This window comes from Cebus imitator, unplaced genomic scaffold (assembly GCF_001604975.1).
Source record: "Cebus imitator isolate Cc_AM_T3 unplaced genomic scaffold, Cebus_imitator-1.0 Scaffold111, whole genome shotgun sequence".
Taxonomy (NCBI): Eukaryota; Metazoa; Chordata; class Mammalia; order Primates; family Cebidae; genus Cebus; species Cebus imitator.
In genome coordinates, this window is record NW_016107426.1 from 1,821,424 (window position 1) to 1,838,901 (window position 17,478).

Here is a 17,478-nt window from a genome sequence, read left to right on the forward strand (position 1 = left end):
CTGATTTTTTGTATTTTTAGTAGAGACGGGGTTTCACCATGTTGACCAGGATGGTCTCGATCTCTTGACCTCGTGATCCACCCGCCTCGGCCTCCCAAAGTGCTGGGATTACAGGCTTGGGCCACCGCGCCCGGCCAAGAGCTCTTATTTAAGAGACAAAAAATGTGATTCAACTATTCTTAGGGCTCTAGGCAAGTAATAGTGGCCACCTTTAGGATTATCTGCCCTGCCTCCACATAGGGTGATTGCCATGCCTACATTTCTACACTTAATCTGCATAAGAGCAGGAGAAGCCATGAGAAAGCCTGACCCTGCCCCCTGGTTCCAGCCAATTGACTCAGGGTGGGCAGATGACCTAAACAAGACCGATCACTGTGCTTTCCAGGAAATTTGAGAATTGTACTTGGAAAAGGCCTATAAGTCTCTCTTTAGGTCTCTGTATTACATCAAGTAGAAATTTCAGGAGCTGACAGTTCCTGCTTTTCCATTACATGGACTGGAATAGTGGAAAAGCAAAATCTGTAGAGAGAAGGATACAAATGTAGCAGACACACAAAGAGACACACAAATGAATACAATGCATAAGGAGGATTCAAGACATGTAGACCAGGAGAGGAGACGGTGTGGAGAGAAAAAGCTGATGGCATGTGAGTCCCTCATTGTGACTCTGTAGACTTACCTGCTCCTCTTATTGGACCTGTAAAATACATTTTTTTATAATTAACTTTTTTGAGTAAGTTAGATTGAGTTGTATTTATTTATGACTATATATGGCCAAGGAGTACCAATAAAGTGTATACCTGAAACAGACTAGGGAATTCAGAAAGATTTCCTGGAAGAGGAGATATCTGAGCTGATTCTTAAACAAGCCTAAAGAAATCAAGGAAAGAAAGGAGGTAGGGTTATTTTATATACAGAAAGATTTTGAGGTGAAAGTGTGGTACGTTTGGGGAGTTAACAAGTGTTTTAAGAGTGCTCAGAACATAGGATAAGAATAAAGAAAAATCACAGAGCTGAAGTTTGAGATAGGCGGGGGCTGTGTCTTTAATTGCTTTGTAATTCATGATAAGGAGTTTGGATTTTATTCTAAAATCAGTCGTCATCAAGATTTTAAACAGAGGAATGATAGAGTGAGGTTTTTCTTTAGAAAGATCACTTATCCTGCATTATACAGGATAGACTGGAAGGGATTACAACAGAAGGTATAGAGTACATAGAACATAATAGGGTTTTGTATTGTTTTATATATATATAGGGTTATGTATTGTTACATATATAATTAATTGGATTATATAGAATGAAGAAGAGAAGATGGATTTGGAAATCATTTAGGTGATAGAATCCACCAGACTTTTACTATTTATATATAGGGGGACACAAAAAGAACCTAGCCACCAACCTGGGCAACATAATGAGGCCTTGTCTCTCTGCGTGTGCGCACGTACACACACACACACACACACACACACACACACACAAAATTAGTAGGGCATGGTGGTATGTGCCTCTAGTCCTCAGGAGGCTGAGGTGGGAGATCACTTGAGCCTAAAAGGGTGAGGCTGCAATGAGCCGTGACCATACCACTGCACTCCAGCCTGCTTGATAGAGTGAGACACTGTCTCAAAAAAGAACCTAATTTCAGGTTCATATGGCTAACATGAACAGTGGGTAAAACCAAGACTGGAGTTTATAGGAAAGCTTATAGGAAGAGGTAAGAAGTGGAGATGTAGAATTGGAAGTCATCAACGTAGAAATGGTAGTGAAATTCTTAAAAGTAGATGAACTTGGTGAGTAAATGAATGAGCAAGGAAAGCAATGACAAAGCTGCGTTTGAGGAAGCGTCTCAGAGTCAGGTCTATTTATTTTATTTTTGTTTCCCATTAGAATCTAAGGACCTTGAGAGATAAGACTGCCTAGTGCCCTGTTACCATCAACTAGCCCAGAGGCACCTGACACATAATAGGTACTCAGTCAATATTTCTAGAGTGAATTAAAATCAAGGATTGAGGAATCCGACTCCTGGCCAAGGTGGAGTAGCAGAGACTGTATTTGCCCTCCTGCTTGAAACAACCCAAAACTGGACAAAATACATGAAATAGTAGTTGTCAAATAGTGACTGCCATGCAGTGATGGACAGTGATTCCTGAGAGACAGGAAGTAAAATGTGCCCTGTGTTTGCAGCAGCTTAGTGTCTTGACAGAGTTTCCAGGCGATAGTTAAGGAAAGGGGATCACAAGCAGTTTTTGACATACTCGTTGATTTGAGGAGATGGAACTAACAGGCAAGAGGCACTAACATGGCAAGAGTATGCAGGGAAAGTACTGGGAAAGAGCTACAAAAAGAACCAGAGATGCGAGGAAGGTCCCCTCAGATATCAGCAAGTGTGTGTGAGGAAGCTGCCCAGGCCAGGAAAGAGCCACCTGGACAGATTTGAGGGAACAGTACTTACACTCACTGAAGGCCAAGATTGTGTGCCCTTGCTTCCTGCGAGACTAGAAAACCTTGTGGTTTACAGGACATTGGGTAGAGTTTGCAGAATAGTCAATAGCGGGAAACAGCCTTAAATGGCTTTAGTTGTGTTTTTCTGATCTTGAAAACAAGACCTGACAGTATTAAGCCGTCTCCAGGTAACTTAAAAGCATCCAAGATCATAGCTTAAAGATACCTTTAGGCATACAAAATTACCTGGGACTCAGCAGTAAAATGTGTCATGTCTGATATTCAGTCAAAATGTATCCCGTATGCAGAGAAGTTGGAAAATGAAACCAAGATATGACATGGATATAAGAATTAGCAGACAAAGAAATCCAAACAGAAGAAAAGATTAGTGAGCTTGAAGACATAGCAATATGGATTATCCAAAATGAAACATGTAAAGAAAAATGAATCAGAAAAAAATCAACAGAGTATCAGCAAGGTGTGGCACAACTTCAGGCAGCGCAATATTTGCATACTTGAGTCCTGAAAAGGGAGACAAAACAGAAAAAAAATGTTGAAGGAATAATGATTGAAACTTGTTAGCATACAGCTCAATAAAACCCAAACTCAAGAAACATGAAGAGGCCAGGTGTGCTCACACCTGCAGTCCAAGCACTTGAGGAGGCCAAAGTGAGAGAATCTGAGGCCAGAATTGCTGTATTGCCAACTTAGGCAATGCAGCAAGACCCCGTCTCTACAAAAAATAAAAAATAATAATAATAATTAGCTGAGTGTCGTGGTGTGCACCTATAGTTCTAGCTACTCAGGAGGCTGAGGCCGGCGGGGATTGCTTTACCCCAGGAGTTCGAGGTTACAGTGAGCTGTGATCATGCCACTGCAGTCTAGCCTGGGTAACAGAGCAAGGCCATGTCTATATTTAAAAAAAAAAATGAAGAAAATGACAACAAAGCTTATCATAATTACTCAAAACTAGTGATAAATAGAAAAGCTTAAAAGCAGGTGAGGGCATGGGAAGCAGAGGAAGAAAATAAGGATGACAGCAGCTTTTTTTCTGAGTACCCTCAACCATGTTGACCTAGCTGACGTTTATATATGAATTAACAACCAAATACACATTCTTCTCAAATATGTGTGGAACATTTATGAAGAGAGACTGTATCCTGAGCTGTAAAACAAGAAGTCAAGTGAAAAATGAAACACTGTGATCAAAGTAGAGTTAAATTGGAAATCAAAAACAGAAAGATAACAGGAAAAAACTCCCAAATACTTGGAAACAAACATATTTATAAGTAACACATGGATCAAAGAAGTAATTAAAAGAGATACAGGACAAAAATGAGTATTGGATAACTAAAAGAAAAAAAAATGAAAAAAAAAAGTAATTAAAAGAGAAAAAGTACTTTTAACTGAATGAAAATGAAAAAATAACAGAGTTTGCAGATAGCCACTTAAGCAATACTGATGGGAAATGTATAGCCCTAAACACCTATGCTAGAAAGGAAAAAGGCCTCAAGTCAGTGACTTTAGCTTCCACCTTAAAAAACTAGAAAAAGAGAATCAACTTTATGCCACTAAATTTGACAACTTAGATGAAAGGTACACACTTCTTGAAAGATATAAACTGCCATGTTATTGAAGAATAAATAAATTTTATAACCCTATATCTTTAATGAGATTGAGTATGTGGTGAAAAATCCCTCTACAAAGAAATCCCCAGGTTCAGATGGCTTCACTGATTAGTTTTACCAACATTTAATGGAAGAATATACCAAATCTATGCAGACTACTGCAGAAAACTGAAAAGCGGTGAATACTTCGCAACTCATTATTTGAAGCCAGCACTACCCTGTTACCAAAACCAAGCAAAGACATTACAAGAAAAAAATACAGACCAATAGCCCTCATGAATATAGATACGAAAATTCTTAAAATTCTTGACAAAATGTTAGCAAAACGAATCCAACATTAAAAAGGATAAAACAGTATGCCCAAGTGGGGTTTATCCTAGGAATGTGAGGTTTAACATCCAAAAATTAATTAATATAATTCACCATATTAACAGTCTTTAAACAAAAATACCATATGATCAACTCAAGACACATAGAAAAAGAATTTTATAAAATTCAACATCCATTTATAAAAAAAGCTCTCAGTAAATTAGGAGTAGAAGGAAACTTTCTCAACTTGATGAGGGAGTCTATGAAAACTTACAGCTAGCGTCATACTTAATTGTGAAACACTGAGTGTGTTTCCCTAAGATTAGGAACAAGACCAGAATGTCTATTTTCACTTCTGCTCACCATCGTACTGGAGATTATAGCCAATGCAACAAGGCAACAAAAAGAAATAAAGGCATTCAGATTGGAAAGAAAGTGGTATCATTGTCTTTAGTTTTAGACAACATGATTCTTTTTGTGGGAAATCCAGTGGGATCTACAAAAAAAGCTACTGAAAATAATAAGTGAGTTTAACAGGGTTGCAGAATAAAACATTAATATATAAAAATCGGTTTTATTTCTGTATAGTAGTAACAAAAGATAAGACATGGCATCCAAAATGAAATACAGATAAATGTGACAAAAGATACAGAAAACCTGTGTTCTAGGCATTCTAAAACATCACTGAGAGAAATTAAGGAAGACCTGCATAAATGGAGAGGTATGCCTTGTTCATGACTCAGGAGACTAAATATTAGTAAGATATCAGATCTTCCCACATTAAATTATAGATTCATCATAATCTCATTCAAAATCTCAGCAGGCAAATTTGTAAAAATTAACAAACTGATTCCAGAAATTCTAAGGGAAATGCTAAGTACCTCAACAACCAATTAACTTTGAAATAGAACAACAAAGTAGGATTATTAATGCTACCTGATTTTAACACTTATGCTACAGTTATCAAGACTGTATGATATTGTAAGGTCAGAGGATTGATGAAATAGAAATTTCAGAAGTATATCCACACAGATATGGACAGATATGCCAAAGCAATTCAGGATAGTCTTTTCAGCGCATAGTGCTGGAACAACTGAGTAACCATGTTTCCCCTTACCATATACACAATATTTTGAAATCCAGTCAAGATGGATTGTAGACATAAATGTAAATTTAAAACACTATATGTAAGAAAAGATAAGGGAAAATCTTTGTTGCCTTGGTCCATGCCATTTCTTAGCTGTGACATTCAATTTATGATCCATAAAAGAAGAAATTGATAAATTAGATTTCCTCAAAATTAAAAACTTCCATTCTTCAAAAGACTCTGTTAAGTGAATGAGAAGGCACGTCACAGACTGGGAGTAAATATTTGCAAATTATATATCTGATAAAAGACTTAGGTGTAGAATATATAAGAACTCTCAAAACCCAGTAAGAAAATGAGCAATTCAATTAAAAGTGGGCAAATAGGAGGAATAAGTTCTAGTATTGAGTAGTACAGAAGGGAGATCATATTTAACAGCAATTTATTATATATTTCAAAAAACTAGATTTGTAATGTTCCCAACATGGGAAAAAAGATAAATGTTTCAGGTGATGGCTATCCCAGCTAACCTGATTTAATCATTACAGTATACACATACATTGTAATGATTGTGATATTATATACAGATATCAAAATATCACATGTACCCCCAAAATATATCGGACTATCATATGTCAGTGAAAAATGGGCATAAAGTTTGAGCAGACCCTACCAAAGAAGGGATACAGTGATAACTGTGTGATGTTTACATGAAACATTTATATGAAAAAATACTCAGCGTCATCACTCATTAGGGAAATGTCAATTAAAACCACAATGCGATACCACTACCTACAGATTAGAATGGCTCAATTTGAAAAGACTAACTGTACCAAATGCTGGCAAGGTTGTGGAGACGCTGGGACTTTCATGCACTTACGTTGCACTGGGAGTAGAAAATGGTACAACCACTCTGGTAAACAGTTTGACCATTTTTTTGAAAGTTCACATAAACTTACCGTATGACCCAGCCATTAAACTCCTAGATATTTACTCGAGAGAGATAGATAAAAGCATATACAAAGCCTTGTACACAAATGTTTGTAGCTCGTTCAGGTGTAATAGCCAACAACTAGAAACAACCCAAGTGTCCCTTAACAGGTAAATGGAAATGCATCTTACAGTATACCCTACCGTGGAATACTGCTTATAAAAAAGAAATCCCCTATTGATGTACACTGCCGTAGCTCGGGCTGCTGTAACAGAGTACCATAGACTGAATGCCTTAGACAACAAACGTTTATTCTCACAGTTCTGGGGGCTGACCATCTTAAGATCAGGTGCCAGCGTGGTCAGGCATTGGTGAGCCCCTCCCCCTGATTCACAGATAGCCATCTGCTTTTTTACTGTACCCCTACATGGTGATTGGGGATGGTGAGGGGAGAGAGAAAGCGCTCTCCTGTCTCTTCTTATCAGGTCACTAACTCACCATGACTCCACTCTCCTGACCTAATTACCTCCCAAAGACCCCATCTCCCAGTACCACCATTTTGGGAAGTAAGCCCTTCAACATAGGAATTTGGGGAGCGGGACACAGACATCCATCCAGTCCATAGCACACTACAGTGTAGATGATCTCAGAAGTACTATGGTGAGTGAAGGAAACCAGGCCAAGAAAGAATACATACTGTATGGTTCCATTTATGTGAAAGTCTAGAAAATGCAAAGTAATCTCTAATGTCGATTGGAAGCAGAATAGTGGTTGTCTGGGGGTGAGGGTGAGATGTTACAGGTTCAAGGTGGAAGTGAGAAGGGATTGCTACAGGACGTGACGTTTTGGAGAATGATGGATGTATTCATTATTTTGATTGTGGTGATAGTTTGACAAGTATTTACTTACGTCAAAATTAACCAAAATCCATGTCAATTAGACCTTTATAAAGCTATTTTTGTTTTAAAAGTCAAGGATGAAGTTATAGTTAAACCTATAAGCATTCATTTTTCCTGCTTGCTAAGCCCCCCATTGAAAAGATAGCAGAGGCATTAAAATGATACACGAAAAACCCTGTCAACACATGAGAGATTTCAAGAAATACTGGGAAGACAGACGAGCAGCCACTGAGTTAGCAAAGCAGAGGACACCGTGACCTAAAGTCTTTCGTTAGTTACGCTGACAAGAAGCTAGCTGATTCTCTCATCCCAACTCATGAGAGCTGAGAACTCAGAAGACAAGATGAGGTGCGAATGTGTTTCAAGTCTGTATATGAATGTGTAGTCCCTCAGGTTCCTTTCCCACCCTCCCAGATTATTACCTCGGCTACAGACATGGGAAGCCATTGGTCTGTTAGCAAGAGAAATTGAACTACAGAGGTTCTAGACTAAGACACAAGCGGGGGGATAAAACACAGGGCTGAAAATGAGGATTGGGGGAAGTCTGCTGATAGGCTTCTCCCTGCTCCTCTTCCCCTTCCAGCAGCCATCGGATGCACTCACTTCCCAAGGAGGAGACAGAGGTTCATTTTCTTGAGACCCTAAATGATCTCAGAGGAATAAACCCTAAACAGATTTGATACTTCAGGTTTTCCTCAGGAAAAAGGCTGACTAGCTGCCACTCTACATGGAATTGCATCAGTCAGCAAGCCTTAGTTATACAACCTGACCTTTCACTCAGGTTTAGTATTTTTACTGTTAATTTCTAGAGCAGTATTAGATTTACAGAGAAAATGAACAGAAAGTGCAGAGAATTCCCTTTTACCCCTTCTCCCTCTCACACACAGTTTTGTCTGCTGTTACCATCTTTGTATTAGTGTGGTATATTTGTTACAATTGGCGAATTAATACTGATACATTATAATTAACTAAAGTTCCTAGTTTACATTAGGAATCACCCTTTGTGTTGTACAGTTGTATGGATTTTGACAAATGTATAATGTCCTGTATCTACCATTATTATATCCAACACTGCCCTAAACGTCCTCTGTGCTCCACCTGTTCATCCTCCTCGCTACCCTAATCCTCTGGCAACCACTAATTTTTTTTTTCTTTCTTTTTGTTGTTTTGAGATAAGAATTGCCCAGGCTGGAGTGCACTGGCATGATCTCTGCTCACTGCAACCTCCACCTTCCAGGTTCAAGAGATTCTCATGCCTCAGCCTCCTAAATGGCTGGGATTGCAGGCATGCACTACTGTGCCCAGCTAATTTTTGTATTTTTTAGTAGAGATGGGGTTTTGCCATGTTGACCAGGGCTGGTCTTGAACTCCTGGCCTCAAGTGATCTGCCCACCTTCACCTCCCAAAGTGTAGGGATTACAGGTGTGAGCCACCATGCCTGGCCCACTGATTTTTTTTTTTTTAACTCTCCCTGTAATTTTACCTCTTCCAGAATATCGTATAACTGGAATCATAGAGTGCATAGTCTTTTCATTCTGGCTTTTTTCACTGAGCAATATGCACTTAGAGTTCTCCCATGTCTTTTTGAGTCTTGATAGCTCATTTCTTAATATCTCTCTATATTCCATCGTGTGGATGTTCCACAGTTTTGTCTATCCATAAACCCATCAAAGAACATCTTGGTTGCCTTCCAGTTCTGACAGTTTTCAGTAAAGCAGCTGTGAACATTCAGGCTTTTGTGTCGACTGAAGTTTTAGACTCATTTGGGTAAATACCTAGGAATGTGATTGCTGGCTTATATAAGACTGCTTCCTTTTGTAAGAAACCACCAAACTCTCCTCTAAAATGTCTATACCATTTTACATTTCCACCAGCACTGAATCAAAGTTCCTGTTGCTCCATATCTTGCCAGCATTTGGTACTGTCAGTGTTTTGGATTTAGACATTCTAGTAGATGTGTAGTAGTCTCATTGTTGTAATTTGTAGTTCTCTTACAACATGCGTTATTGAGCTTTTATGTGCTTTTTGAAGTGCTTGTTTTCTTGTTGGGTTTTAAGGATTCTTTGCATATTTTGGATAAGGTTCTTTATCACATGTGTGTTTTGCAAATATTTTCTCCCTACTCTGTGGCTGGCCTTTTCATTCTCTTAACAGTGTTTTTCACACAGCATAGTTTTGCTTTTAATAAAGTCCAATTTATTGACTTTTCCTTTCATGGATCATGCTTTTGATGTTATATGTAAAAGCTCATCACCAAACTCAAGGTTACCTAGATTTTCTCCCATGTTTTTTCCTAAAAGTTTTGTATTTTTGCATTTTACATTTCGGGCTATGATGCGTTTTGTGTTTGTTTTGGGGGAGACTGCATGGTCAATGTTGATTCATTTTTCTGCATGTGGATACACACAGCTGGCACTAGTTGTTCCAGCGCCACCTGTTGAAAGGACTGTTCCTTTCTCCACTGAATTGCCTTTGCTCAGTTGGCCATATTCATATGGGTCTATTTCTGGGTTTTCTATTCTTTTACATTGATCTGTTTTCTATTCCTTTGCCAATACCAACACTGTCTTGATTACTGTAGTTTTATAATAGATTTTAAAGTCAGGGAGTGACAGTCATCCAACTTTGTTCTTCCTCATTATTGTGTTGGCCATTCCTTGTCTTTTCCCTCTCTACTTTAAACTTTAGAAACAGTGTGTTGATATCTACAAAGTAACTTGTTGGAATTTTGACTGGGAATACATTGAACTTACAGATCAAATGAAGAAGTAATATAATAATATCAAATCTCTCTGTTCATAAACATGAACTATCTCTCCATTTATTTAGATCTTTTTTCCTTTCCCTCATTAGGGTTTTACAGTTTTCTTTATACAAACTTTATGTATATTTTATTATACATATCTAAATATTTGTCTTTTAGGTACTAATGCAAGTAGTGTGTTTTTAATTTGAAATTCTAACTCTTGGTTGCCAGCATATTGGAAAGCAATCGACTTTTGTATAATTACCTTGTATCCTGTAACTTTGCTATAATCACTTATTTGTTTCAGGGTTTTTTTTTTGGTGGGGGTTGCTGTTGACTCCTTGAAATTTTCTATATAGACAACCATGTCATCTGCAAACAGTTTTATTTCTTCCTTCCCAATCTGTATATCTTTTTATATCCCAATCTGTATTTCCTTTTCTTGTCTTACTGCTGTGACTAGAACTTCCAGTACAATGTTGAATAGGAGTGGTGAGAGGGGATACCTTTGCCTTATTTCCTGTCTTAGAAGAAAAACATCTACTTTCTCGCCATTAAGTATGATGTTAGCTGTCGGGTTCAAGTTGAGGAAGTTCCCCTCCTTTCCTTGTTTGCTCACAGTTTTTATCATGAATGGGCGTTGGATTTTATGAAGTACATTTTCTGCACCTACTAAGATGATCATATGATTTTTCTTATTTAACCTGTTGATGTGATGGATTACAGTAATTGATTTTTCTTGTCTTTTTCCCCCGCTTTTTTGTGGAGAATGGGTTCTCCCTGTGTTGCCCAGGCAAGTCTTAACCCGGTCTGAAGCCATCCTCCTGCCTCTGCCTCCCTAAGTGCTGGGATTATAGGCATGAACCACCACACCCAGCTCATTAATTGATTTTTAAATGTTGAACCAGCCTTGCATACCATTGAGTTGGTTGTCATGTATAATGCTTTTTATACATCATTGGATTCAGTTTGCTAATATTTTGTTGAGGATTTTTGCATCTCCATATAGTTTTCTTTCTTGTAACATCTTTGTCTGGTTTCAGTATTGGGGTGATGCTGGTCTCAGAGAATGAGTTAACAGAAAAGTGCTTCTGTTTTCTGGAACAGATTGTAGACAGTTTGTGTAATTTCATCCTTAACTGTTCTGTAGAATTCCTCATTACTTTCCTCAGCAGCCCTAGTATTTCATCCACTTTAAATCCTCTCCACTTTATGTCCTAGATTATAGGAGTTAAGTTTTTTCTCCCTTGCCCTTCCACCCTCACTGCAGCCCCAGTCACACCTGTAAATATAAACTCTTTTTGACCCCTGCCTTCCTGTTAGCTTACCCCCAGGCTGTGAGTTTTATAAAAGCAGAGATCACGTCTCCCTTGTTCACAATGTTATCTACAACACCCAGTGCAGTGCCTAAAACATAGTATATGCCCATTAAATATTACTTGACTTCCTTACCTAATGTCCTTGTTTACAAAGCACTTTAGTATTCATTATCTTTTTTTGATCTGTAACTATGCACATTAAGCTGGGGAAGTAGCAATACCTGATATTTCTCATGAGGAGAGTGCCACTCAGAAAGATCAAATAACTTGTCTTGGTTTATTCAGTTTTGAAATGAGAACCACCAGAATTAATCCAGATCTACTGACTTCAAGTTTTAGGCCTTTTCCTCTGCATCTAACACTAATCAAGGTGTTTCTTGCTTTATCAGATCCCCATTGAAAAAGGAGGGAGCAACAGTTATTTTGATGCACAATAGCTCAGATACAACTGAAAAAATTAGTTTTTCCAAAAGAAGTGGTCACCTGATAAGAGGCTCTTAAAGATCTTCTTGATCTTCACATGTTTATTCAGACTGATGCCTGGTCCCCAATGATACCGTCTTTTTCAGGAATTTTAGGCGATAAGAGAACATTTTAAAGGACCGTATTTATGTTATATACGTTACATTCTATCTTCGCTCTATGGCAAAAGTAATTTTTAGCTTCTGAAAAGCTGTTTATTACTTTCTCACTGAGGCAAGGCAAACAAATGATTTATAGACTCTCCTGTTTAGGGCATCATTCATATTTTAAAGCAGTGCCCAATTAATAAAGATTTTAATTTTAAACACCCACATACACGATACAGTAGGTACCAGAAAGCAATAGGAAAAAAAGTGGTCATTGCGTCTTTTCTAGTGTGCATCTTGAAAAACAAATTTACGTGGGTACCCAAGTATGCTCTTCTTTCATAGTTTACAAACAACTTAAGAGAAACCTCAGCATTTATTCATTGCTGAAGAATCTAGCTGACATCCTTGGAAAATAATTTGAAGAGCTAGTGGGACGGTGCATGCTAGAAGCTTTGAGCTCCCTTTTGCGTTCTATAATTTATATGTGTCCCAGCATGAGGTCATTTTCATGATTTTGCTTTTAAATTATGTATATTACAGTGAAATGTACTGATATAAAAATAGAAATGACCTATAAAGATTTCTTTTTCCCAGAATTTAACCTTTTAAGACCTCTTTGTTCTCCAAACCACACTCGTCATAAACACATGGCAGAGCTATATTGTCATACTGGATCCACATATTATAGTGAATATTATCATATATATTTATAATAAGATAGTGTACCATTTGTTGATATTTGACAAATGTGTACTTATTAAGAACTTGACCAAAAGTATAATTAAGCATTAACAGGGGTCTACTTTCATGCAAAGAAAATTTAAAAAAAAAAAATTGTCCAGAGGGTATATGGCTTCTTGCAGAAACAGAATAAGAGTAAAGTTTAATTAGACTTGTAAGGATTGTTAAGAAAGGGGCTTGGATCATTTACATTTTGTTTTTCAAAAATATTTGAGATGGTCAGAGGGAGATTAAGGTACATTTCCAGTGGAAAGTTTATGGAAGAATAAACATTTTGTGACTGTGCAAAAATACTTAGGAGCATTTGGCTTTTTCAGATAACTTATGTTTTAAAGTAATTTTAAAATATAGAATTATAACAATTATCATTTTTTCTAATTAGGATCCAGTTTATGGGAAAGGAAAACTTGGAGAAATCCAGGGACTTATTCTGGGAATGTTGGACACCTTTAACTATGAACAAGTAAGTAAGCTGCTTGCTATATCTGTCTGTCCTGAGGTAGAAAAAAAAGCTGTTTATTTTCTTTTTTCTTTTGTATCTATACTTTAAAAAAAAAATGCTATCTCTTTACTGGCAGTTAGGTAGAAATTTCTCTTGCCAGGCAGGCTGGCTCACACCTGTGATGCCAGTACTGTGGGAGACTGAGACAGGAGGATTGCTTGAGGCCAGGAGTTTGAGACCAGCCCAGGCAACATAGCAAGACTCTGTCTCTACAAAAAACAAAAAAGCTAGCTGCGCATGGTGGAATGTGCCTGTAATCATAACTACTCAGGACAGTCAGTGGGACCCAGGAGTCGGAGTCTGAAGTGAGCTGTGACCATGCCACCGCACTCCCCAGGCGACAGAGCTAGATCCTGTCCCTAAAAAAAAAAAAAAAATTCTCTTGACCTTAATTTGTGCACACACACAAATTTCAGAATGTAGAAATGCATATAATTCAAATTTAGTTTATTTTTTGATTCATTGGTAATGAAACAAATATCTTTTTCTCCAAATGAAAGTATGAGAAACTCTCTGGAAAAATAATTTCATACAAAACTATACCACATGAAAAGGAAGGGTCACCGTGAATATAGAAAATCGCAAAATAAAATTAAATGAGTCATTTTAAGCATTCTGAAACATATAGTTGTCACTAACGATTGTATTAGTTCATTTTTACGCTGCTGATAAAGACATACCTGAGACTGGGCGGTTTACAAAAGAGAGAGGTTTACAGAACTCACAGTTCCACATGGCCGGGGAGGCCTCACAGTCATGGCGGAAGGTGAAAGGCATGTCTCAGGGGGTGGCAGATAAGAGCTTGTGCAGGGAAACTCCCCCTTATAATACCGTCCAATCTCGTGAGACTTACTTGTTGTCTCAAGAACAACATGGGAAAGACCCGTCCCCATGATTCAGTTACCTCCCACTGGGTCACTCCCACCACACGTGAGAGTTCAAGATGAGATTTGGGTGGGAACACCCCCAAATCATATCACCGTGAATGGTCACTAGTCTTCCCTCACCTCAAAGTTGCCTTTAGCTTTAAGTCTCAGTAAGAGCCAGCGTGGTGTTACGGGCTTTTTTCTCATTGTGCTACAAAGTGACTCATGAAGCCACCTAGGAAAAGTGCCATTTACGTCTGTTGGAGATGATGTCTGCTTTTTCTTTAAGAATCTGAGAGAAGAAAAAGGAAAATCTGGTGACAGCTTTTCTTAGAATGTTGTAAGACTTGCAGTTTGGCTAAGCATAGCCCACTGAAGCTTGATACCCCGCAGGCACAGATTCCAGGTTAGCAGAGGGAAAGTTGAGTGCGAGGCAGAAAACGTTTGCCAGTTTTGGAACTATGGAAGAGGAGAAAAAGATGGTACTGATTGGAAAGAATTAGAATGGACCATAGGAAAACAATGTTTGCATTACAGGTAAAGTTAAAGAGCTAAGCTGTATAGCAAGGAACCCTAACTCTCTTCCCCTGTGGGACTGGGAGAAAAGAACCCGAATACATAGTCAGATGATATATATGAATGTTAAGAATGAGATACAGTACAAAAAGAATGCTTTATAAATATGGAGAGCCTTAAAACGACTTAATGTGATGGCTGTTAAAATGTCTTTATGTGACTTAATGACAGATGTCATGGTCTTGAGTAGATGCAGATGACGCACAAGTACTGATCAGGAAAATGTGTCTCTCTGCCCAAGGAAGGTGAAAGTGGAGTAATGGCCGTTAGCTTTACTAGTGAAAAGATATTTGAAACATTACCGTGAATGCAGTTTCAATAAAAAATCAGGGATCCAGACTTAGCTGTATTCTTTATTACAACACTGAGCCATTCAGAGAGAAGTTATTGTATAAATGTAATAAATAGGTATGAGCTTATCTGGTCATTTGAAAGCTGTCAGTACCGAATTAAGCTGCAGAATGGCAGAGCTCACATTTCTTAGTAGAAAATAGTGACAGACTTGAGAATCTTAATAATGTTTACACTCATTATTAACTGCACACTGCGGTTAGCTGCTTCAATTTGGGAGGCTCTGATGTTTTTTTGTTTCAACAATTTCATCCCTTTATAGTGTGTTCCAATTTTAGTTGTTGGTAGTTGAAAATTAAACAAGTGCCATTCACCATTCCTCTCCTCTGTCTCTTTCGTTGTCTAACCCTTTGCTTGTTTGTTTTTTGTTTTGTTCTTTCGTAGACCCTGCTGGAAACAACAACTAGCCTTCTCAACCAAGATCTCCATTGGTCATTATGTAACCTGAGAGCTTCGGTCACCAGAGGACTGAATCCCAAACAAGATTACTGCTCTATCTGTTTGCAGCAGTACAAGAGACGCCAAGAAATGGCTGATGAAATTATTGTCTTTAGGTAAGAAAGGGAAGGAAATGTTACTTGTATTGTACATGTACATCTGTGGCATTACCAGGCTACAATACACGTGGTTACGCATGATAGGCAAGTTCCTGCCCTCACAGACCTTAAATCTGCACTGGGGTGGAGGCTCGGGTGCCCAGGCAAGACCTAAATACAGAGGAATAAGAGCTGTGGAGAAAAACAAAACATGGGCCAAATGGATGGAAGGATGAGGTGTTCAGGACAAATGCTGTTAAATGAGGAAAAGCGGATCTGAGAAAGTGACCTTTAAGTAGAGAGAGAGGGAGAAGCAGAGGTGCTGAGAGGTGATTGGATTCCACATGTGCTTTAAAGGTAGGGATAACTTGCTGGTGTTTTCGATGTGGAGTCTAAGAGAAAATTGAGTCTTTAGTCTGAGCAATTGGGTAAACATGGTACCATTGTCTAAGATGAGGAGGAACAGGTACAAGGAACTGGGGAAATCAAGAGTTTTGCATTTCATGTGTGAGGTTTGATATGTACTGTCAGACATCAGGTAGGGATGCCAGCTAGACAGATACGTCAGAAATCTGGAGATGTGTTGGGACTGGAAAACTTAGAAGTGTCAGCGTATGATATTTAAGCCACAATGCAGAAAGAGAAGAAGCCTAGTGCAGAGTTAAGGTGTTGGTCTCAGGAGCAAAGGCAGCTCATCTAGAATATATGGATAGAGGTAACATGATGTGGCCTTGGAGCCAAACTTCCTAAGTTCAAATCTTGACTCTGCTACATGCCAGCTGTCTGTGAGACCTTGGACAAGTTATTTAACCTCTTTATATCTTAGTTTCCTCATCTGTAAATAGGATAACAGTACCTACCTCCTGGGGTTTTGTGAGGACTGGATGAGATAATTTATATAAGGCACTCGTAACAGTGCCTGGCATGAGAAGCATTATCTGAGTGTTAGCTCCAGCTCTGCAGGAAGATTGGTAGATTTGATGGTTGGAAGGAGACAGTAGTTCTCATCACACAAAGAGCCCATTCAGGCAAGAAATACTTATTGAGTACTTATTGAGTACCTACTGTATGCCAGCTGCTATTCAAGGGGATAGGATACAGAACGAACAAAACAAAGGATCTGCCCTCATGGAGTTTACATTGTAGTGGCGGCGATAAAACATAAGCCAACAAGTGAAACGCCAGATACTGATAACTACTACAGGGGAAAGTGTTAAAGGAGATACAGAGTGTTTGGTGGCAGGCGGAGGGCAGGTACTTTATGCAGGTTGGCCAGGGAAAGGCTCACTGTTAGGTGACTTATGAACAGACAATCCGTAAAAATATGGTTATTAGTTACATGAATAACAACAAGCTATGGTATATAGGAAAAGGAATGTTGGAGCTACTCATTTATAGAGTAGTCTGAGAAAGCCTCCTGGTTTAAGTGACATTTGAGGAGACCTGCAGGAAGTGGCTGTGCAGCCTCAGAAGAGAGCACCCCAGGCAGAGGACCAGCAAGTGCGGAGACCGTGAGGTGGGAGAGGCGTGGCACTCTTGAGGACCAGGGAGTGAGGAGGCTGGCGCCACCTGAGCAGCCAAGGCACGGGAGATGAGGGAGAGGTCAGAGGAGGAGCAGAAGCCAAATCGTGTGGGAGCTGGGCCAGGTCTAACTCATTTCTATAATAAAAGTTAGACTTGTACTCTGAGATGAGAAGCCATTGGATGGTTTTGAGGAGGGGGCGGTAGTGTGATCTGACCTGTGTCTTGGGATTACTCTGAATGTTGTGTTAAGAAAGAACTAGAGCAATCAAGGGGGAAAGCAGACTATTGTAGTAGGTAGGCTATTGTAGTAGCCCATGTGAGAGATGGTCTAGGTAATAGTCATGGAGTAAGAAGCGGTAGGATTCTGGATATATTTGGAAGGCAGTGGTATTTTAAAGCTATGGAACCTGGAAATAATAACTAAAGGAGCAAAGGTAGTTATAACAGAGTAT

At 38.7% G+C, this 17,478-nt stretch overlaps 1 protein-coding gene across 6 annotated transcripts in view; it reads left to right on the forward strand.

Annotated features, from left to right (window-relative positions):
* The window catches only part of VPS8 (VPS8 subunit of CORVET complex), a 240,631-nt gene that overhangs the window by 177,851 nt on the left and 45,302 nt on the right, over positions 1-17,478 (forward strand). For all 6 annotated transcript variants that reach the window (XM_017538380.2, XM_017538382.2, XM_017538384.2 and 3 more), the window contains 2 exons: positions 13,054-13,134; positions 15,351-15,520. In XM_017538380.2, the coding sequence (XP_017393869.1) occupies positions 13,054-13,134; positions 15,351-15,520 (251 nt within the window). The remainder of the gene's footprint in view (positions 1-13,053; positions 13,135-15,350; positions 15,521-17,478) is intronic.